The sequence below is a fragment of the Drosophila elegans genome, unplaced genomic scaffold (genome assembly GCF_018152505.1).
Source record: "Drosophila elegans isolate 14027-0461.03 unplaced genomic scaffold, ASM1815250v1 contig_476, whole genome shotgun sequence".
Lineage (NCBI taxonomy): Eukaryota > Metazoa > Arthropoda > Insecta > Diptera > Drosophilidae > Drosophila > Drosophila elegans.
Genome location: NW_024545863.1, coordinates 24,476,031 through 24,499,782, shown reverse-complemented (window position 1 = coordinate 24,499,782; position 23,752 = coordinate 24,476,031). Strand labels below are relative to the sequence as shown.

Sequence of the window (23,752 nt, the reverse complement as noted above, 5' to 3'; positions counted from 1 at the left end):
TGATGCTGGAAATCTTTTTATTTAAATGTATGTTATGTATTCTTTTAAAAAGTTTGTATTTTAGATAATAAATATTTTATGTTTATTTCGATTGGAATATTTGTAGTCTAAAATATGTATTATTTTTAGTGTACAAAGGCAAAGCTTGTCTTTCGGTTAGCTGACTGTTTTGAGTTTATAGAATCCAATTATTCAAAAATTGTTTTGGTGATTTTTAAGTTATTCATTCTACTCCGTGGGCTCGCTTTTGGATTCATCGACCCTGAGAAGATAGTCTACCAGGGCATTGTTGATGTGCTGAAATAATTCGCGAATGTCGATCAATTCCATGGCGGGTGAGGTGGTGATGTAAGTGGGCCCGTGGCCATTGCTGCTCAGGGCCAAGTCAGTCCGATTGTATATCTAGGAGATACGGATGATAAGAAACAATGTATCTGTAGATTCATGGTAAATTAAAATACCATTTTTAGAGCCTGCCCCAAAAAGCAGGTGAGCAGAACAATTGGTGGATCCGATTCCTCCTCGTCGCACAACCCCAAAAGCGAATGGCAATAGACTGAAGACCCGCAGCCGATCTGTAAGGTAGTTGGGATTTAAATAACATTGCTGCTGAATTGTTCATAACCAACTCACCTGCATTGTGGCTGTCATGAGAGTGGGCCAGCACCTCTGCCAAAAACCTCCCCACTGAATTTGAAGCACTTGGCGGGCATTTGACATCAACGGACGGTTTTGGAGTCGCCGGCGATTTATCAGACTTATCGAAGGAGTTATGGCCGGTTTACGGCTCAAGGTCATCGGAGCAGGGAATTCGCTGCTGGTAAAATACTCCTTTAGTCCTGAGGAGCTAACACTGTCTTCGCTATTCTCCTTGATGGGAAAACGATTCCTTCGCAAGCTGCGTTTGCTCTTTACAATCCTGCGACGGTGTTTGATCAATTTTTTCACCGCATAATGAGCTGGCATGTTGGGCGCTCCAGTTTGACTATAAAAGAAAGAATAATCTAAAAATCTTTACTTCAAGAACTGAGTTAATAGTAAGTACTTTTCTGGGCCGAGGCATCTTCGCAATCCATGGTAGACGTTGTCCATAACAACAAACATTTCCAGTACAGGCATTGTATTTTAATGCTTACTAAGAATTTAGTCTTTCAATTTCAGTGTGACTTTCAAAACTGAGAAATGCTTAGGTACCCAAAAAAGGGGGTAAACATTTCTTTCTTACTTTCGCACCATGTTTTTTAACTGTCAAGTGCAAAGCCTGCCCAGAAATATTTTTTTGCTATAAAGGAGGAAATTCTTTCGGTGAACTGGAGTTGAACTTGTTTCGATTTCTCCTACTCTATATATTGAGGAGTTATACATACCCGCCAAGTGGTTGTTATAATAGGAAACACCAGTATTGAACAGAAAATTGGGTATTTAATGATTTCCAAATTTAAAAAAAAAGTTTTTGCCACAACTTTTCTGCCGAAAATCCGATTTTGAAAAGGCATACCTTTTAATGTTAGCGGTATAATTTCCTAATTATCTGGACTCAAGGCAGCACATGACGTATGTTTTTTGTTTTAACGCCACCAACTTTTTGCCAAAACAAAGAGCCGTTCGAATTTCCGTGTGCGGCGGGACTTTTGATTAATTTCTGTTCCGATAGATCTGCGTGAAGACTCAAGGCCCTGTCGGATAGTGCACTCATAATTTATGGCGGCAGTGGCTGCCATCATAATTAGCATTGCAATCTAAATCAAAATATTTACAAATCAATTATTGTGATTAGCGACCGCCGCAGTATAACTTCCACCATAATCGATCACCCAGCTGGGGCATTTCTCACTCGGGTCTCCACTCCATAATCCATATTCCGACCTCAACCAAAACCCCACCCCCAATCGACTTGGTGGCGACGACAGCATTTCACAGTAATCATAATTTGCATTGGCCTTAACCCGTTGGAAGATATTATATATATTCCTGTTATATATTTTGTCAGAAAAAGTCTACAAAATCCATTAACTTATTAATCATTTGTTCCACATCTAATTATTTGTTTAGTATACAATCAATGACTTGAAAAATTGTTAATTAATCTTTGCTTAATTTTTTGTGTTTGTTTATTCATTTAAGAATCAATGTTTTTTATTAATTGTAAAATCAGTCAGAGTGAAAGATTGTTTATAAGCGCTTTACTATTTTTTTTTGTTAAGTGCGATTTTAGGAATTTTTACTTAGACTTAAATTAAAGAGTTTTCTGAGAAATCACTCGAAGTATACTCTGAAAATATATTAAATAAAATTTTAACTTAAATGAATAAAAATTATGAAATTCAAAAAAATAATATTTTGAAAAGTTATTCTGGGGGGTTAACGTGTTTTCGTATCAGCATCCGTCTTATTGCTGGTCACTTGGCTAAAGACAAAAGACAGCCTTTGGCGACACAATCAGTTTGAGATTTGTTTTTAATTGATTCGAATCGATTCGATTCGCATTGAATTGACTTTCTGTCAGTCGGTGTGTCGGCTGCTGGCTGCATGTTCGTCGCCATTTGCTGACAGGCGACTATTACAATTTTATTAACATAAATTATTGCGTTCAGATCGATCCACTTGCGATATAAGTCACCTACGACTAATGGAAGCCTAATGGCTGTTAATGCTTTGCGACGGAATTCCTCACCAAAATTACTTTATTGACTGAATGTGATTTTGATTGGCGATCTGCTATCAATTGATACGCAATCATATCGGCGAAATAACTTCAGATATTATTCGCTACCACACTGTGAAATCATGTTGGCTGACACTGGACATGACAATATGTATTCTGTAATTGAATATCGGACTGATAGCAATCTAAATACGATTCAGCTGTGATCTGTGAACAAGAAAAAGCCGCCAACCTTGAGGCGAATCGCTGGCGCGTTTTTAATCGCTCGGGAAACGCGTGCGATCGGCTCAAGGTGTAAAACACTGGCAGTCAGGTTTTTGAGGATCAGTGGAGCGGTGGGGGTGGCCGAAAGCAGCTGCTGGATTGGACTATTTAAACACCTCAACGGGCATCACTTGCCACATTTTCGGTTGGCCACGGTTTTTAATTAAACTAACATCTTGCCATGCACCTTCCACTTGTACGGTTTACGCGGAAAAAGGGTCCAAAGTCGTTGAGGCGAGCACATTAGGCTGGAACACTCGACTCCCGGGTTAATTAAGTCATTAGCCCGAAAATGTCCTGCTGCTGCCGCTGCTCCTGCGCATAATTAATCATTTTAATTGTCTGACTGCATACCGAAGGACAATGGGGAATGAAGGGAGAGAGCAAAGGGCAGATCGGCAGTCAAAAGGTTGCTTTCCAAAACTGCGGGGGAGTTTGCCCTTGCCCTGTCGAGGGTTATTTATAGGAGCAACCAGGAATTGGGATATTTGGCATGTGCTTCCTTGTTTCACAGGCGTCAAATTCTCGGGCACAAAATGTTGTCATTCCGGTTAATTGAGTTAATTGTTTTGGGGGCCAGACCTTTCTGGGGCCTGGCAAAATCACTTAGACCACTTAAAAACAAGCATTTCAAAAACAATTTTAAGTTTAAAGTTTTACAAATAGGGTAAGGTAAGGTAGGAACAAAAACATTTAACAAAAGAAGAAACATATAAATTAACTTAAATCTTTAAGTTCAGAATTTTCATTTTTTAAAATGTTGTATTGACTTTTGTTACATTTAAAAATACTAAAAATACTTATACACTAATACTTATTTGTATATTTTTTACAAATAAATGTCAATATAAATTTATTAGATTTAAAATACTAATTTGAATATTTTGTACAACTAATTGTCAATATAAATTTATTTAACATTCGATATAAAAAATGTACTATGTACTAAGCTTTCTAAAAACTGATATTTTATATCAATATAGTTTTTTTAACGTCAAATACAATTAAAGTCTTTGTTTTATGGCTCTGCTAATCGGTACCCAACCAGCTCTGTTTACCACCTGCAACGCCCACTAACTGACGTACTCATCAAGTATGACGTTGGCGATTCCTCCGGCATACTTCTGCCATTTGTATATTGCCATAGACACCGTCAAATGCATATACATACATTTTTCACCATGTGATTATTTTCATAAGCGCCATCTAATAGATAAGATAACACTTATTCAAAGAAAATTGCGCATAGCTGAATGAACTTTCACTTGACGTGGGCTGCTTTTTTTGGCTACACTTTTCTTACCATTTTGTCAAGACTTAAAATTAGCAAGGGGTTCCGGTGACCAGAAATAGATTTGCTGATATATCGTTGGTTTACTGCAACGATAGGCAAATTAGCTGGTCAAAGTTTATAGCTTATCAATACTATCGAATCGTTTTGATTAGCACCTCCTATCAGTTAGTTCTCCCACGCAGCTGATGCACAGGTGATATTACGACCGCAGAGCATTAACTGACGTTCATCGCTGCACTTTGGGACGTTAGTTAATTGGTAATTGTGCAAATCAACGCTCGCTGGCGAAATACGAATAAAGTACTGAAAAATGTCTACGCGCCAAAAAGCACAACCGCCAGCCAGCTAGCAAACACAAATATAATCGGGGAAAAAGCGAATATAATCACACCGCTCTCACTGTCAGGCTGCAAACTGGCACGTGATGGGGATCTATCACTGGGACCCTTGATTTGGGAGCGCAGAATACCACCAAAGCTAAAAACAAATGATCCGTTCACTTAATTATTTATTCATATTTATAAAGCTATGGGACCTAGCTTTAAATGTAAATTATTTTTGTTTATAGAAGCTCTACTTGCGACTTTTAGATTTTATTTAAATAAATCTTGAATTAATTTTTAAATTTAACTGCGCGACCTTGTTTCTTTAATTTGTATATAATAAAAAACTTAACTAAGTCCTCCGACTATTGGATACCTCGTTGTCTTGCTATAATATATGAAGCCTACTTTCAAGCGCAAATATTTGAAATGGAGCAACCTTTCTAATACGGTTAGATTGTCAGAATTGAAATGCTAAGTCTAGAAAAATGTGCTATTATATAATACTAATATATCTTGATAAAAAAATGGTTTTCAAATTCAAGAACATTTGTAAAATCCCATACTATGAATATAGTATGAAAATATGATATGATCTTTTTAGGTAATAAAAATAAAAATATTACTAGGTGGGTATCATTAAAAACTGTATTGAAAATGTTTTAAATCACTTGTCTTTATGTAATAAAAAAATTAAAGGTGAGCCAAATTAAATATATGACTTGTACAAAGTGTCTAAAATTTGTGTTATACTCAGAAATATTGATAATGAATGAATCAAAAAATTAGCAAAGTTTTATTATTTTAAGCTGCAAATTCGTCAGATCAGAAGGATGAATTGGGAATCACGGTCAAACCGAACGATGCTAACAGTTAGGACCCTGCTATATTAGTTCCATTGACTATAGCTGACCATTCTTTTACCTGATTCGCTCTCACTCACTCTCTCTCTCTCACTCCCTCCCGCCGCACACTTTCTCTCTCTCGTTCGCGCTGCCGCGACAGCAGCAACAGTGCTCGGCATGAACGCACGAAGCGTCGAAGCGCCCCATCGACAGGGTCTCTGCTCAGTTTTTCAGTCTCTGACTAGCACGCTTTGGGAACACACAGTGAGCGGAGCGTCCGCAGTCGCAGTAGCACTCGAAGTCCGCTTATCCGCAGCCGTATCCGCATCGCAGCGTTTTCGAATTTTTCGAACCATCCCATTCATCTGTCATATCCTAACCATCTAATCGTCGAACCCACTATCGTGATCGCGTCCGTAATCGCGTCTCAATGTTCCGGTCTTGTGTGAAACCGTGTCCAAAGAAGATCGAAACAATAATCTCAACGGATAGCAAATTTGAAAACGAAAAGTTCATTTCGAAATCCAAGTATTGCTGGCCAAGAGAGTCGTTACAATTTGAAAAGGCCGCTAAAATCCATTAATTTACAACCAGTTCGAAGAGGAGAAAATATTTACCAGAAATGTATATGGTTAGTGTTGTGCTTTTGAAAAGAAAAAATCCAAAAATTTATGAAAATGTTGAATTGCTGTTGCCATAAGTTTTGAAGTGTGCAAAGTGTAACTCTTTTAAAATCAACGAAATATTCAACGCGTCCAAAAAAAGAATCGTAAAACTGAAAAAAGGCAAACAAACAGAAAAATAAGGTGCGTAATTCTCGTCTGTTTCAATGCTGTTACATAAGTTCTTTTTAAGTAAGTTTGTTGTTCCTTGAAATATTTCTTCAAATATTGCAAAATATTTCTCTGACTTTTTGTCTTTAGTGCGTCTGTTCCTAACCCAATAATTAATGAACTTTTTAAAGGTTGTCGAGCAGAGAAGAAAATGGTTTTCTATATTACTAGGTTAGATGTTTGGAAATGCCGAAATTCATAATTAGCGTCAGATTTTTGCCCTTTTCTTTAAACCAAGGCGGTTTAAAAAATTATTCCCGAGCTAGTGAAAATGTGGAAAAATATTTGGTATCTTTGAAAATAAATTGAAATCATTTTCCATTTGGCAGGGAGCCGAGGAATAAGTGAATTTAAATGTCTCATTGGTGAAAGTAATTAAATAATAAATTGTTTAAATACGAAATAAATTTATTTCAAACAAACAAATAGCGATCAAAAGCAAATGATGAAAAAAACAAATTTTCTACTATTCAGATGCTAATTGAGTTAAATTTAACTCATTATCGATATGATTTCAACACCTTTGAGGTATATCACTGAAACCGTAATCTAAATGCATTTAGTTATAAACAAATTAAATGTGATTTACGGCTAAACAGCAACTTAGCTTTTTCAAGTACTTTTCCTTAATCTGGCCCAAATAAACAAAAAGTAAGACAAACAAGAAAATGGCAAAATATTTTTTTGCAAACTTGTGAAAGCAAACGACCTTAGGAGAACCCCCACTCTATAAAACCGAAATTTTGTATAAAGTTAATCACACACACTTTGGGATTATTTATAGTTTTTGCAATAAGCATCCACATTTGCGTTTCTTTATCGCTGTCTGCAAATGTATCTGTATCTGCGCGAATTGTGCGTATCTTTATTTGCAAACGCACGCAGGCGCTTTTAATCTAATTTTGCAAACTTTTTTTCTATACCTTTTTTGTTTGCTTGCTCTGCGCGTGCAGTATTTTGTCCTATAAATTGGCGGCGTCGACTATTATCTAACATTGTGCGCTATTATCTAAGCTAAGTTGTTGTTCTTGTTCCTGCTGCTGATTTGCGCGTCGTATCTGTGTGTGAATTTGCGTTATTGTCGCGTCAAAAGGCACGCATGTGTGCGTCGGGTTCAACAACTGCTAATCACATGGCGGATCATAGTTTTGACAGCAGACCGAAAGACAAACTGCAAAATGTGGGGATCGAGATATAGAATAAAACTCATCTTTAATTAATGGCAGCATTGAGTGCTTAACTCAAGTCTAGCAGAATATTTATAGAACCTATTAACTGTTCGGCATTACTGAGATATATTTTAAAAATAATTTTTCAGTCTCTTTCTGAATTTGTGGAAAATATTAATTTTAATTTTTCTTCGCTCTTTTTATTTTTAACCATCTGTTTGGATAAAAATTTTATTTTACAAAGAATGCAAATCTTTCTATAATTTGCTTTATAGTTTTTTATATATTTTATTATATTCTTTCTGCGAAAGTATATTTTTCCAAGTCAAATTGAGTAATTTTAAATATATCGTGCATTTTAATATCCCTGATCTAATACGTTTTGCTCTTTTACTAAAGTTCTCACGTCACAATTTCATTAACTAAAATACGAAGAGTTCTCAAGGGCAAAGAAAATAATTCATTAATTTTTTAGTACCACCCAAAAAAATGCTTCTGGTAACGTCAATAATAATTCACTAAGTGAAAAACAAATCGTAAATTGATGCAATAAATGTGTTCACTCACAAAAAAAAAAATGATTAAATAAAAAGTATGGCAGCCCCAAATTAATTTAAATGGAAATTCAATTTTCGGCAGTAAATAGCGTTCAGGTCGGAATTTATATTCCGATTTCAGACCGGATACTGGCGTGTTTGCCGTGGGACTTGAGATGTCGTAAAGCTAGCCAATTATCAAGTTAAGTTCTGAAACGCGTGTGTTGGGTAACATTTTGCTTGGTTCTGTGACACATTTACAAATAGTGCTTGATTGATGGGCCGGTAAAGGCAAAGTTTGAAATACAACAATCATAATTCCCAGATAAAGCTTATCGCATGCAAAAGAAAAAAGTTTTACTGCCGTGCGTAAATAGTTTTGCGGTTTGCTTTTCTCTTGGTCAAAAGTGGCGCATAATACTCGGAATGAAATGTCGACCATAACAGCGAACAAAAAAGGGAAATACAGTAAAATATACCGGGGAAAGAAGAAAGAAAAATGCGGGAAACTCAGTAAAATTGCAGCGTTTGTTTTAATGAAGCGTGAACACTAGACCACATAATGTGCGGCATACATTTAGAGACACACATACACAATACAACATGGCAACAACTTTAGGTACACTCCTCAGTTAAAAAAATAGCAACAAAAAGCCGAAATGGAAATGAGAAAATCGTCGCGTATTTTAGTCAGGTTTGTTGTTTTTTTTTTGTTTTTCTGTTTAAAAATATCCTAGACGCAATTGCTGCTCTGTCTGTTTGTCACATTACTAATACGTCGCGTTGTCTTTGATTTTTGTCGTTTTCTGTTGATTTTATTTTAAAACGACGGTTTTCCTTTTAATTTTCGCACGTAAAGTGCGTGACTTTTAATTAGACTACAATAAATGTGCGAAAATGTGTGGGAGATGAGTCTGCCAGTGGGCAAGTGTGTAAGTAAAGGCAAGCGATACATTTTTAAGTGAGACACAAGGGTGCGAATGTGGCCGAAACTGACGAAAATTTCTCAGGTACTACCACTAAAATCTATATGTTGACAAATACAATAGTAATAAGCAAATTTACACAAAGATATAATCAAAATTTGTAATATTCTTCCGCCAATATATTTAAGTAATTTCGCTGAAATAATTTTTATAAAAATTTTAATGAATAAAATAGAGAAATTACAAAAAAAAAAATGACATAAAAGTCCTGTAGAACATGCAATTTAACAAGAATTATATAATTAAAACAATTGCTTTAGAAAATCTCACTTACTACTTAAATTCTTCATATTTTGTCACAAACCATTGATAAAAAACAGTTCTTGGAATGTCCAAAGATTATTAGAGTTTACGTAAAACCCAATGATTAAGATTTTTCACATATTTCCCTTGAAATATTTTGTAGCACAGGAAGCGTAGTATCATAAATACTATTTTATTTTATGCTAATAGAATGTTCAGATAGGATCTATAAAATTAACTACACATTCTAGTTTTCTTATTTTTAAATTAATGTTTTATGCAAATCAGTGGCTGTTTTGAATTAAAAATTAAAAGCTAATATATAATTACCTCAGCGGTAGTAAAAATAGTTTTTTTATTGACAAATTTAACTTTCAATTTTCTAGCAATGACAGAAAGGGCATAATTTCTCATGTTGTAATTTTTACTTTAGTATTTTTGTGCTAATCGCTGGGGCTCCCTACTTTCTGTATGATGTCAATATATCTGGCGACCGATATTTGCTTTGTTGTTAGCACCGCCGCATGTGATTGAATCGCTTTCAGACAGTGTGCGTGTATCTTTGATTCTGCCCTCGCCTGTCTCGTGCACTAAATATTTAAAATAGCTGCATCTTGAGAGGATTTTTCCCGCTGCCGCTGAGACTGCGGCAACCCAATTGCTTCCGGTTCAAATCGATTACACAAAAGCGCTGCCTTTGTGCGCTCAGGTTTTTTACTCGTACTTTTCCTTTTCCCTGGCGGCAGTGCTTTCCCCGTTGATTGTTGGCAAGTATCTAACAGTGATGCCTTCAAGTATCTTATGCCAGTTTCCATACAAATGAAGTGCACATCGATTAGTGCATTTGGCTGGCTGCCTGAGTTATGTTTCGGTATCTTTTTCATTTCCCCCGTTCGCAGCGTTTCTTGTTTTTCCAAAGAAAATTAATTGTTTTGTAAACACGGGAGTCGAATACGGGCGGGGATGACTCCATCCGAAAGACTTGTAGATCCGAAGAGATCCAGATCAGCGACAATAATCCACAGCCAAATGCATCGCCTTGTTTGCATTCTGATAGATATTCATCTATGAGACAGTTGTCAGGAATCCCACCGCACATCAATCTTTTGCTAAGCATTCCATAATACACAAAAGTACGTATGAATAGAAGTATATTTATTCTCGTTCAATCTTGTGACAAGTGTCAACACGACAATGAACGTCAGACACTTAACGGGGGAAAAAAATACAAATTTATCTTCTCTTGAACTAGAATTTCATTGTTAAACTCATATACCTATCTTGTTTGTTAATTTCTTTTCGCTTTCAGTTTGGCAATGAAATACTTTTTCACAGTAGGGGAAACAAAATTAACTCAAATTGTTGCAACACAACATTGTTTTGTTTATTCTTGGGCCTAATTTATTTTATTGCCCAAACTAAAGTTGGGCAAAAACTAAAACCACAAGCCATGAATAAATTGCACATGTAAGTGTAGAGTCTGGGAATTTGTGGTTTTTGGCAGTGTTTTTTACTGCCAACCGCATGAAGAATGAGATACGACATTACTAAATGGTTTTCTGGGTAATAGATTCTGGTAATAAATATTGCGAATTAGCTCGGCTTCTTAAAACAACAACGTAAGTTATTGGAAAACAAAACAAAAAGCATTTAACTAAGTAAAATGAGCAAAAAATAAAAATACTTAAAAACAAGAAACCATCACTTTCAAACGCTCAACCGGTAATCCTATTTGATTTTTTAACAAAATAAAATACATATAAAACGTAAGCTTTATGCTAATGTCAACGAGTATTTATTTTATTAGACTATGAAAATTTTTATTCACCTGTTATAATAAATTATTCAAAATTTTGTTGTCTGGCAAACTGCGTGAATCATTTGCATATTAGCAAAAACCACAACGGAAACTAATAAAATTTACATATGTCCGACATTTCGGTCTGTAATAAATGTCCAATGAGCGTTTTTCCCCTTTGTATTTTTGGCGGGGAAGCCAAGCGTCTGACATGAACTAATTAAGTTGCGCAGCTCGGCTTAGATTTATTGCCGTCCAGGCGATCCGCCAGATACTTTCCAAATGCCCCAACCTCAAGCCCATCTGTCAGCGGCGCCATTAAAACAGCGGCTAGCGCAAATGTCAAACGCATTTCAAACGCATAAATTTGGCGTTGTTCGAAATGCCGCAGAAAAACAAAGCAAAACTAAACAAAACATAACTAAATTTGCTAATCAGTTTGTGGAGCGACTGCCATTTCAGTTCAATGACTAGGCCTGGCTTTGATTTCAGTGGCTTCTCAAACGAAATGGAGACTCATAGCTAGATCCACTAATTTAAATTTTTACTGTGCCTTTTTGCTCTCCGACTTTGGTGACTTGTTGTCAAGCTATTAACGACGAAAAGCCGAAAAAATGTTATATTTAATGTTTCAAACAAGATACCATTCACATAGGACAATGGGCTGCTCTTATAATAGTTGTTTTTAACAATTTAAAATTATATTTTGTTGCTTTTGTGTATATAATTTTTAAGATATGTATGAGTATGTTTCTATTTAAAACGTTTTTTATAATATATAACATAACTAATTTCGCATAAATGGCTTAAAGGTAGTAACGATAGTTTACTATCGTTACCAATCTAAAATTGATCTTATAACTTTTTAATGCATAAGTTTTGAATTCATAAAAATCTCATTTACACCCATTCTTCAAGATCATTTTATTATAAAATTAATTCATTCGCAGACCAAAGATGCCGCCACACGTCACTGGTCATTCATTATTATACATTTTCTGAGAGTTTTTTGGGCTTTGGTTGTCGCGGTTTTTTATGTCTTGGACATTTATATGATTAGAAGACTGCCACCGAATATCGTCACATAAATTTGGGTTAAGTGAATTTCAAGTTTCATAACGGATCCGAATTTACTCGAATGACAAGTGTTAAGTGAACTTAAAGAGTTCTTTGGCTTTCCCATGCTTGTATTTATGGGGGCTCGGTGGTTATTGGCCTTTCGCTTTCGACTTGAGAGCAGTGTTTTGCCAGAGCAATCACAGCAATAAGTTTGCACTCTAATTAAATACTGCCTTCGATTATAGGTATAATTCTTCATTATGGGCCGTTTGGGAATTAAACGCACCAGGGGGAAAAAACAAAAGATTTCATTATATTTTATGCTGCTCATAATTTGTTGAATTGTGGAGGCTTATGAATGACAGAAGAACCGATGGGCTCAAATCGTAAAAAGCAGATACATTTGTGTTTTTTTGGCTCTACCAACCATAGGTGTGACTTTTATATTTCATCTACATATTTAGATTTTTTTCCAGAGCTATTTTTACAACTTTCGGCATGTGTCAAGACACGCTTCCCTTTTGGGTGTTTTTATCTTCTTTTTTTGCCGCTGCTTGGATTGCTGTGGTCTCTGAGACTGGAACTTTTGTTGCCCTTACATAAATTCTACTACAGAAAAAAAAACATAAACAACGCCTTGAGACCGAATCTGCGGCTGGCTTGGCACACATTTTGCCTGCTGTGGCACATATACTTTTTATATCTACTTGTATTTGGGTGAAAGGCATTAAACTGGCAAAGGCTTAATATATTTTTAATGTGGGGGAAGGTGATGGAAACTTAAAGAATTTTGCGTATTTTTATATTACACATATAGTATTGAGTTTCTCTGATTCATCGGATTTCGTGGTTTTTATAACTTGGTTGGCATGCAAATGCCGTTTTTACGATCTGGAGGGCTTTCAACTGTTTGTGATGGTCTTAGGGGTTTTGAAATAAATATATCTCAAAGTCAACGTATTGCATAACTTCGCCGGCAGTTTAGACAGAAGGACGCAAAAGCAATTAACATTTTGATGGCACAGAAGTCATGAGTTTTGAGTTGTCTCTGTTTCGTCGCCAATTGGATTTGTAGCTCTTCCTGCTGTTTTTGTTGTTTATGGTAATTAAAACGGGGTGCACTTAAATGTTGCATAAAAAATGCTTCTGCGTAGGCTTGCTGAACACGTGCCAAGAAGCCGGCAGTCGAGTGGAAGTGCACCGGCAACGTCACTCAGCCGCCCCGTTGCACTGCGAGTATCACATAGATACAGATACAGATACAGATAAAGATACAGATACTCTGCCGCTGCAGTTAGTGCGTGATTATTTTCAAATTCGACACAGTTTTCTGCGCGAATTGTTTTTGTTGCCCATTTTATTTTTATCCAATTCGCCTGTCCGCCAGTCTTGAGGGGCTTTTCCTCCACCTCTCTTTCTCCCAATCCGTTCGGGAAAGTCATTTTCGATGTTTTCACCGAGTTTTTCCTTTGCGTAACTGCTCCCTTTGGCCAGTTTTTATGTAACCTCTTGCCGATCACTTGTCGCTCTCATAGATACAATTGTTTCTTTGGCTCGTTGATGGTCCGTTGGCTAAAAATAAACTGTGCCACTTTGTCGTCGTTGTGTCTTTATATAGCCGAACGCTAATTAAAATGTCAAAAATTGCGTTAAAAGCGCTTAGCTGAAGAATTTATGTACAATTTGGCTTAATACAATTTGAATTCGCTATGGAATTTCAAAGCCAATTCCCAAATGCCATAAATTTTAGGCTGAGCAAGTGAGTGTCACGTGATAAGTTATTTTATGATATGGATAATCTTTTAGTTAATGATAAGTCACCAGTCAAGCAAGACCAACTAAATTTTCATCCAAAATTCTTCTTATTGCAGCTCGTCAGAAAATGTTAGCCAACCAAACTTAGGCCAACAAGATTGCTTCATTCATCGCTCCCCAAGTTTATGGCGGGAATATATGACATGACAAGAAAGTCATTGGCGTTGATAAGATGCATTATCAGCGGGGAAGACGAAGATGAAGATCCGCAACAGCAACAGCAGCAATTGAAAAGTGTTAAACAAGTCTACGATATGATAACCTAATTTCCTGCCAGGAAAGAGGAAAAGAAAAATTATTAAAAAAAAAAATATTAAAACGGACCCAGAGAGAGACTCTTCAGTGAAAAGAAAAAACGTAAACGAAACGAAAGTGAAAGATTTCATAAAAGGGGCGTTCATATGTTTCAACGACATCCGAGGGCGTGGCGAAGGCCCAATAAACTGGCAAACAAACAATAAACAACATAAACAGCGACTTACACAGAAATTATAAACATTCGGATTCGGGCGGAAAACAACGGCTCGAAAATCCCCTGTGAACCGAACTGGGGATCTTTGATGCGAAGAAACCTGCGCTTGGACTGGAGGGCCCTGGCGCTGCTGGGCGCCCTCCTTTCGCTGATCATCGACTGGCCGGGATTGGTCTTTGCAATGCCCTTGATGGCCAGCCTACCAGACTCATCCACATCCACAGCGACATCCACAGCCAACAGCACGAACAATAGCAATCTATTTAGTAATAGTTATCTACAAAGTGATCATAGTCGTAGTAGTTTAGTGCCGAGCGCAGTGAGTGAACGTAGTGTAAATCAACCCACAAATCAAAGTATTAATGCTGAATTTAATCAGAGCCTAAGCACGCAATTAACTGCCATAACAAGCACACCCCGATTCGCCAGCGAGGAGGACTCCGATCAGCTGGAGGAGCCGCTGGGATTTGTCATCTCGGCGGTGCCGAATGAGCATTTGGCTGTCCTGTCGCGTACCGAACGCAGCATTCGTCACCAGAATCACCAGCACCAGCAGCAGCAGCAGCAGCAGCAGAAGAAGCACCACCACTATACGCAAAATAATCATCATCACCAGCACCAGCAGCATCAGCAGCAGCATCAACAGTCGCCCGCTGACAATAATTTCATTGGTTCGAAATCGAAAAGACTGAGCAACCCTAGGAGTAATCTAAACATAAATAGCAGTAGCAGTAACACACCTATCAGCAATCTGGACCGCAACGAGCGCTCCACGGTGCCCCAGTCCCATTTGGCCTGGACATCCCGCAAGATCCAGCTGTACATCAAGAATCGCATCCTCCAACTGATGCGGGATGGAACCGTCAACGGAACCCAGGACGAGAACAGTGAATTCAGTAAGTAGACTAATCATAATTGAAGAAAAATTCATACCCATAATATAATAATTTGATTTGACTTCAATTAAGAGTTATACAAATATTAAATTGTTATTTTAAAAGTCCTCTTTGTTTATTTATAACTGCACAAGGACAAAATTGAAAAAATAAAAGAAAACAAATTTGGGAATTAAATTGTTTTCTTTAAAAACAAAAATACGAAGCTAGTGTCGTATTCTACATAAAATCATTTCCTCATCATCCAACTTCAAGCTTATCTAAAATTTATTTCCAAAAACCATGAGATTAAATGAGATTCGTGTCCAGTCAAAAATCACTTCCTATTAAATAAAATAGTTCAAAAAAAGAAACAAAAATGATGTTTCCAAATATTAAAGCTATTTAATGACCTTGTAATATTTTTCCACAAGAATTTAGCCAAGCTATCATGGTATTAAATATACAGAAATTATTTAAAACAGGTCTCAATGTATAGAGGGAACAGGGACAGTGTCACCAATTTTGATCTAAGTACCCTCCTGTGAATGCTTATGCCTTGGTGGCACTTCCCACCCACAATGAACTTCAAAGTGGACGCCACCCATCATCCCACCCCCTCTCATTACTCACATATTTTTTCGGTTTACTTTGAATATGTTTTATGTTCAATTTGTTTCGGGGGCTCTGTTTGATTTTTTTCCCTTCCAACCGCCCATTCCACTTGTACTGCATAAACAACCAAATAAACTAATGCCTTTGGCTATATGAAATATTTAGAATATCAGAAATAATACACGCCCACGCACGCCATACATATGTATATTTCAACGTAGTCTGGTTGATGTACCTATAGAGCGCCCACAAGTTGAAAGTTCTCATAAAACGCTGCGAAACTGCGTAACACGCACTGCACGATCTGCCAAAGAAATCGTATTTTCCGTAGCTCGCCGCTCTCGTCTGTTTATGTTGGGCATCATTAAGTTAGACACTTGATTTGGCAATGCGGCGGCCCAAGAATTGTATTATTTGGCATATAAATTCTTTAGTGTGCTAAGGGCATAAATCTTGCCTTAATTAACCGCTCGGCCTGATTAGGTGGGCTCCCTCCGGGAAATGAGTCAGTCTGATGAAGATCATCATCATGGATAGCTGCTTTGCATAACTTTTGGGGCCGGCCGATTAAATTTACAGCATCATTTTCATTGACTTCCTTGCAGCCAGCAATTTGCGCCACTGATAAAGCCACCAAAAAGCAGAAAACAACTTGTTGTACAACTTGGGTCCGGTTTGCAGGCGATTTAAAAACGCGCTCGCTTATCGGACAAGCTCATCGCCCATGGGAAACATCGCCTGCTGGAGATGCCGCTTTGATAGCGGTGATTTCGTTTCGCCGGAGTACAAATTTTTTAATTCACCGCCGGTGATTCTGCCTCAGGTGTTAATTTGATTTTGGACTCGATCTGGTGGCGATAATGCGAAAGGAGTGCGATAAGATTGAAATTGCCGTGTTAAAGAGCTTTTTATAAGACTCATCTGATGGAGTGTGTCTGCTGTTCGATTGTGGGTGTTGGGGAAAGATTTTTATGGTCGCGGAGCTCAAAGTGAAAAATGCTGGGAGGTTTCTCTACTCATTTTGGGTACCCGCCACTCACTCTCACCTTCGGACTTGGGACTTTCACAAGCCAAATCAGTGGCAACTAACAAAGCAATTTGTGTTTATTAGTGACTGAGTGAGTCTTTTATGGGCTGTAAATTGTACAAAGTGCACCAAAAATCACGATCGCAACACAATCTTCGAACATTGTGCTAAACTTCTGTTTGAGATGTAAAGCTTTATCGCTTAAAATAAACTTGATTCGCACTTGATATGGGAGAATTATGGTAGATTATAAGGGTTTTAAGAATTTCTGGAACATTTCATCAGTTGGCGAAATCTTAAACTGACAAAAGAGATCAGGAAATGAGGCAGCAAACAGTATATGCTTTTAATTGGAGAGCTTATAGTTATTAGAAACTGCAAATTATTATTTTTTAGACAGATAAAAATAAAAAAAAAGTGAAACTACTACCAAGGCTTTAATTTTGATGTGTTTATTTAAATCGTTTAAAGTTATTTACTTTACATAACCTAATTTATATTTTTTCCACCTATTCATAAATCTCTGGCTAAACAAATAGCTTAGCCATAAATCCGCTAACAGGGAGCGACAAGTGCTGTAACATGAAACTGTCTAAACAAAGTGGAAACTGCCAAAATTTGTGAATTTTCCACTCCGTCAGCTGGCAGCTTCAGTGGCATCTTGCGAGGCTCATCAACCAGTTGACCTCCAAAAGACGTCTGAATCTCGACACCAGTTGCATTGCCCACAAATCGCAGCGGCGACTAACGGTGTCCGAGTGGCAGGGAGCAGACTTTATAGTATATACCCCGACTGAACCTGAACTGAGCCCCAAGACCCAGGTCCGGGCTGAAAAAACCTTTGCACGGGGGGCGTGCATACCATATTTTCGAGATGATATATGGAGGGTACTTGGCCCGGCGGGCAGACGGCAATTATGCGACTGATTTAGTGCGTGGACCGAGGTGTGAAGTTGAGTGAAGCTCAGCTCAAGTCGGCCGAAATTGCAGCAAACTGGAGCCGCTGGTGGATGCTAAAAGCTTCCGACAGCTTCTTTTGATAACTTAATTTACGGCACGTCTTTCGTGGCCGTTGAAGTTGATGAAGTTGCTCCGACAGTTTGGCCAACATTGCATCGATCCAAAAGTTGATACTTTCACTGTCACTCGAGTCTTGACTCCAGCATGTTAATTGTCTTTTTAAATACTTAATCTTCTATCTTAATATTTATTTACGACAACAAAGAGCCAAGCCTTTGATTTTGAAGGGGTGTTCTAGAAATGCTACAAAGTCTTTGTCCAATGTTTAGTGCGTAAAAATCAACAAACGTTGCCTTTGTGAGAACATTTTTGAGAAAGTGATCTCGTCAAAATTGGTCTCAGTCCGTGGTGCATTTCTACAACAAAGATATTTTTTCAACTTTACAGAGTTTTTATGTCTCGTCTAAAATTTGTTTGTAAATTTAGATAATTGCATCAATTTTAATCCCACGAGATCATGATAAATAGATTTGGCACGGCAATCAGGCATGAATAGAATAAAGGAAATTTCAACATTGTTAATTCCCAAGTATACCAAATGGACTGACTATTATATCACTTTCGGCACATAATACGATAAATTAATTTTACACAAACATTTTGCCGCTGGCTACGTCACGGATACAAATGAATCTATTGAGCGATCTCGCTTTTTCTGGCTAGACGGCGGCCAACAATTTATTGTTGGCATTTTCAGATTGGACAAGCTGTAGAGGGAAAAGAAAATGTATATTTTGGAAAAACTATTCAGAATTTGAAATACTCTGTTGATGGCTGAAATGCTTGGCAAAGGAAACTGTTTTAAAGTTTGGTAAATAATATGTCTTTTATTTGTTGCATTCATTTTGCAAAGATCTAATACAAATTATTTTTTTTTTCATTATTACTAAAGCAAAAAGTAGTGGAATAGCATTCTGAAAATATCTTTAAATATTTTTTTGATATATAAAGGTTTATAACATAAAGAAACTCTGAACATGGATCTTCAAGGGTAGAAAATATTTGAAAACCTATCAAAATAAGTTAAAGCTTCTTAATTTAAAATAACAACTTAATATACAGATTAAAGTGCAATCTGCTGATTACGAAAAAAACCTCTTGGAGATCCAACTTTTGGTGGATACATCTGCGTGTAAGTGAGTGGGTGGCGGGAAAATGAGGAGACAACACTTGACAAGCTATTGTCAGCGGTGTGGCTCATCATCAGTCAGCGGTGGCAGCAGTGGTACCGGTGGTGCCGGTAGTGGTGGCTGATTTATGCGCCGGCCAACATGGGGACTTGGAAATGCCGCGAAAGTGTTTTGTTTTAGATAAGATTATGTACGATAGTTTTCGGGGGAGCAACAGGGATGGCAAATAGGCGAACGGACGTCGCAATATGTCAAATGGATTTACCAGCAAGTTGGCGTGGGTTAGATGGAGGCTCTTCCTCTGCACAAATGTTTTTCCGGCAGCCGCTCGACTTTTCGGCTCGTGCTGGCTTCTTATTTTTAGCCAGGTGGCAATGAACTGTTTCGTTTTGGTCTCCTCTCCACTTGTCGGTTACATAAAAAAGGTCTAGGCCAGATCGTTGGTTAAAACAAAGATCCATTTTTTTTTTTTCATTGACAACAATGTTAAATTATGCATAAATTCGTAAGACCGAAATGATTTTGTAAGCGGCCCCCGAAGTCGTCGATGGTTTATGACGCTGGCCCCTCTATATAAATTACAATGATTAATGACATTTTGCACGCAGTTCTCGGCGACGGTTGCCGCCGTGGTTATTGGCGTTGTTTTACAATCATTTTTACGGGCAATTCATTTTCACCCAGGTCGATTTCGATTCAGGTCCAACCAGCAGAAATTCAAGTGGTGCCCGGTGGCACAGAAACCACTCGAAACATTCCATATTTTTGGCAATGAATGAAGGCTGCGAGGAAAAATGGGGCGTATGAGTAATATCATAACTCTCTTTTAATTTGATTTCATGGAGGCTTTACATTTCGTTATTTTGTTTATTAGCCCAAATAATAGTTTATTTAATTAAAAAAAATATTAATAGGCCTTCAGCGATAATTTTCAGACCAGTAGCTTAAAACAGTATTTTAAAATAAAAGCAGTTATTATCTAGGTAAAAACAATTCTTTTTAATTATAACTATTAATTTTTAAATAAATATTACTTTTCTTTAATTTATAAACATTTTCTATATCTATGGTAACAGATTGATAAAGCCATTTTACACACTTCATTTAGTGCACTTTTAGTAGAGTTTTCTTTGCATTCGGCTTTGGTTTGCGGTTCGCATAGCAAAGCGATAATTTTTAACTGTCTATATAGACATTTCCATACCGACACGTTCATGGTCATTTGAGTCGTAAATCTGGGGGCCCAGACATGCGTTTCGCGGAGCTGGGAAAATTTGGGTTGGCACGAAATTGGATGGGTATCCAAATAGCGGCCAACTTCACAGAGCCCAACGAACAAGTGGTAAACAGTCAAAACACGGCCACCTACAAGTTGCAATGAAACAGGAAAAACCCAGGCCGAAACTGGATCAATTTATTAATGCACTTTGCGTTGGCGATGCAAATGCATTTTTTCCACGATTTTCATCTGTAACTCGAAGCCTTTTTGGCCAACCGGATTTCGTGCAAATGTAGTGATTAATTCGAGCCAAAATTGCTCACCGATAGCGCAAATAATTTGACTCATTGCCCAACACCTAAAGTCAGAGTTATTCGCAACGTTGCACATGAAAATTCCAAAGGCGCCGGGAAAAGATTACCCCCGGCTCCGAAGTACGACAATCATAAATATCGTATCGGAAAGCTTAAGTGTGTTATCTTCGGAATTGCCCCCATAAAAAGTTTGGTCTTAAGTGTGTCACCTACTCTGCGGCTAAGTAGGTCTCTTCTAGTGGAAGTGCCCCCGGGGATTATAAATTAATTGCACTGTAATTGCCAATTGCCAGTGGTATAGTAAATCTAAAAAATAAAAGTAAATGCAGTTGATAAGAATGTCTTGGCATCACCGAGTTCCAAGAACTATTTGAGTAAGCTGCAGTCACACCTTCGGTATATCTGGCATTTACCAAACTTCCTCAAGAGATGTGAGAAACGGTTGTTTACTCAAGCCAAACATTTGGGCCGAGAAAAGCGAAAGTTCTCTCTTTCTCTATGGGTGCTGAGTGATTTTGATTGAAAGCGAAATTGATGGATGGGCTTGGGAAATTATAGTTCATTGATACTAAATGAACTACAGGTTTATATTTGTTTGATTTTTGATACATCTTCTTTTAATCATTAATCAAAGGCCTTACACAAATTGAAAAATCAAATAGATAGCTTATAAAAAGCAGTTGACTCTACTGTCTGAGAAATTTATGCAAGCTAAAAACAATTTATTGACGACAATTTGCCGACTTGTAAATGACATATTAACGATCGTTTCACTGCAGTAGATCCAACACCAAACCATTACCAGACCAACAACAACCATCATTGACAACCGCACACACGCGCTCAAAATAACAAAATTTCAATTTACAAGAGGCGTATGCTCGTTATGAATCCGGTTTAAACGAAAGCCGACTCTCCTTGGGATCGCATTGGATTGAATTGGATACACCTCCTCCTCAAATATGTTCGCACTTAATAGCTCAAGTTTACAGAGCCAATCGACAAATTGCCGCACTAATCTACCCGGCAAAAACAATTTTCGGGGCGCTGAAAACATTTCTGCATGCAAATAGCGTGCTCCATCCCGAAACCCCCTTTTTGTGGGGGGACTCCTTAATATGCGCCACTATGGTCGGCCATAAAAAACGTGGAAAGGGGGAACTCCAGACCCGCGTGCCTCGGATCCCGCTCTATTTTAGCTATTTTAGCTACTGGAAGCGGGTTAAGTGCGTGCGCAATTTGCGTAGATAAATCGCGGCTTCAATCGCGATGGTGTCGTGTTGTCTCGAAAATACCCAACTCGATAATGACTTCCGCTGGAAAAGTGAAAAGCGAAATGCGACTAATGGTGGCCGCGCATCTTGCAGATACATTTCGTGATCACTGCTCGTCCGTGTCTGCGTCTTGTAGAAGTAGGAAGTGAACCCAATTGAGGTGATGACACACACAGCGAGTCCCAGTGCGTTCTGATGTTGTGCAGTGTATACAAAATTCGAATGACCATGCTGGGGGTTTCAGCCGGAGGGGGCAGGGGTGGAAAGGGGTGGCGTGTGTCTGGGAGAAGGTCTGAACCGGCACTAAAAAAAATGTTCGAGCATAAACTACACAGCAGAAAACATTGCCACAGAAGTATCATTTAATTAAAATCTAAATATTGATGTCACATGCATATTTGTTGAAAGAGTTCAGAACCAATTAAACGAAACCAAAACAATCTAAAAATCCCTATTAAAAGGCGTTTATAAAGACAACTACCCAAAAGAATTTTCGGATATATTTACCACATATGAGGTAATATACAATTTTCAGAAGTTCAGAAATATATATTTTTGTTTTTAAATTTGCTTTGGGGATTTTTTTTAAAGAGAATTACTTAATTATAAATAATAAACATGTAGAATACTTTGTTTATATACTTTTGGCATGTAGAATTTGATACATTTTGTATTTGAAAAAAATAACTCTTATATTATTGATGCTTTTTACAAAATGTTAGCATTTGAGAAATTTTGATGGTATGTTTTTGTAAGTGTGGGCAGAGGTCTGGGCCATTGACTCGAGCCCGTTCTCTGTGTATACACGCTTTATTTAAACTAATTGACGGCAGCGACATGAGTGCAAGGTGTGCGGGTTCCCCTGACATCTGCAGCCCCTCAGCCCTCAAAAGCTACGCCCCCACCACCCACAGCCATGTGTGCAAAGGTGCAATTGGAAAAGTGTCAATTGTTTGAGCTGGCCGACGAGGGCAGCCTCGTCATCGCTTCGCCGGCCAATTGATGGGCGTCAAAAGTGAACAATGAGTTTCAATTAGTATCTATGACTGCATGCTGGATTATCCAGGGCAATGAGGAAGTGGTCTAGCTGGTGGACTGGCTGAATGGGGAGCTGATTGAGCCCAACTCCCCCCAATCTCCGCTTCTCCCAGAATGACATAACATTCTCCACCGCAGAATTCCTTTGGAAAGTGCTTCCGCATCGGTGGAAATTCTTTGCCATTTCATTCACTTTCGGATTCACATTATGCCCCATTCACAGGCAGAGTATTAATTATCCGATTTGATTGCCCGCTGATCATCATCGGATCGAGAGGCCTTATGAGCACCCACCATTTCGTGGAAGATCAAACACTTTCCCCAGACAGCGGCAAAATGCTTCCGTGGCAGGTCAATTTTATGAGCGCCACTAAAGTGCTGGGCGAAGTTTTAAGAGCTCTGCCCCAAACGCTGCAATCTGTTTGTTTTCAATGGCATTTTTTGGCCAATAGAAACCGAACCGCCTGGCCAGCCTCAGTGGCTTCTTAACGAGCTTGCTAATTCGCCAAACAGCCGTCGGAGGACCGATATCTCCACGGTGTTCTGCATTATTTACAGCGGGCAAACAGAAGAGCTGCGGAGGAGATCATGGCTGAATGCCTTCTTCGAGTAATTGAAGTGCACAAGCAGGATGGATGGGGCTTGATTTTATGACCGGATTTAATGGCCAATGTGCAGTTGCATAATGAGGCGACGGGCTCCAGTGACCCACTAACTTGGGGGCTTTCAAAAAAGGGAAAATGACCACCCACGTGGGCAGGCCGGCAGATTGGCCGATTGGCAGATTGCCGGGCAAACGGGCAGCGACAATAAATTTTAAACGTTCAATTTGCGGGACCCCCGACAATTGAAAGTGCTCCACTGCCCAGGGGCAAACAACTTGTTAACTTGTTCAACGGTTTTTTCCTCAGCTGGTCTTGTTCTGGCTTTCTTCCTCT

The 23,752-nt window shown here is 38.2% G+C and overlaps 2 protein-coding genes and 1 long non-coding RNA gene across 5 annotated transcripts in view; 1 reads left to right on the top strand and 2 right to left on the bottom strand.

Annotated features, from left to right (window-relative positions):
* Positions 1–1,245, bottom strand: LOC108136728. The gene is made up of 4 exons (XM_017258053.2): positions 1,046–1,245; positions 634–985; positions 462–575; positions 1–402 (listed from the first exon to the last, which is right to left on the bottom strand). The coding sequence occupies exons 1-4, from the start codon at positions 1,117–1,119 to the stop codon at positions 229–231; spliced, it is 714 nt and encodes a 237-aa protein (XP_017113542.1). The 5' UTR covers positions 1,120–1,245; the 3' UTR covers positions 1–228.
* A 2,730-nt stretch (positions 1,246–3,975) lies between these two features.
* LOC108136757 lies at positions 3,976–4,493 on the bottom strand. Its single transcript, XR_001773977.2, has 3 exons — positions 4,379–4,493; positions 4,233–4,306; positions 3,976–4,135 (listed from the first exon to the last, which is right to left on the bottom strand). It is a non-coding gene; the product is annotated as an uncharacterized LOC108136757 (long non-coding RNA).
* Positions 4,494–5,637: 1,144 nt separating this feature from the next.
* LOC108136875 (uncharacterized protein DDB_G0271670) overlaps positions 5,638–23,752 on the top strand; it is a 45,401-nt gene continuing 27,286 nt past the window's right edge. For all 3 annotated transcript variants that reach the window (XM_017258317.2, XM_017258318.2, XM_017258320.2), the window contains exons 1-2: positions 5,638–6,197; positions 13,887–15,198. In XM_017258317.2, coding sequence (XP_017113806.1) covers positions 14,391–15,198 — 808 coding nt within the window. In that variant the 5' untranslated portion in view covers positions 5,638–6,197; positions 13,887–14,390. The remainder of the gene's footprint in view (positions 6,198–13,886; positions 15,199–23,752) is intronic.

Coding starts and splice junctions, on each gene's coding strand:
- LOC108136728 (XM_017258053.2), bottom strand. CDS start 1,119: ATGCCTGTACTGGAAATGTTTGTTGTTATGGACAACGTCTACCATGGA. Junction 986..1,045: donor AGATGCCTCGGCCCAGAAAA/GTACTTACTATT, acceptor TTTCTTTTATAG/TCAAACTGGAGCGCCCAACA. Junction 403..461: donor TGGGGCAGGCTCTAAAAATG/GTATTTTAATTT, acceptor CGTATCTCCTAG/ATATACAATCGGACTGACTT.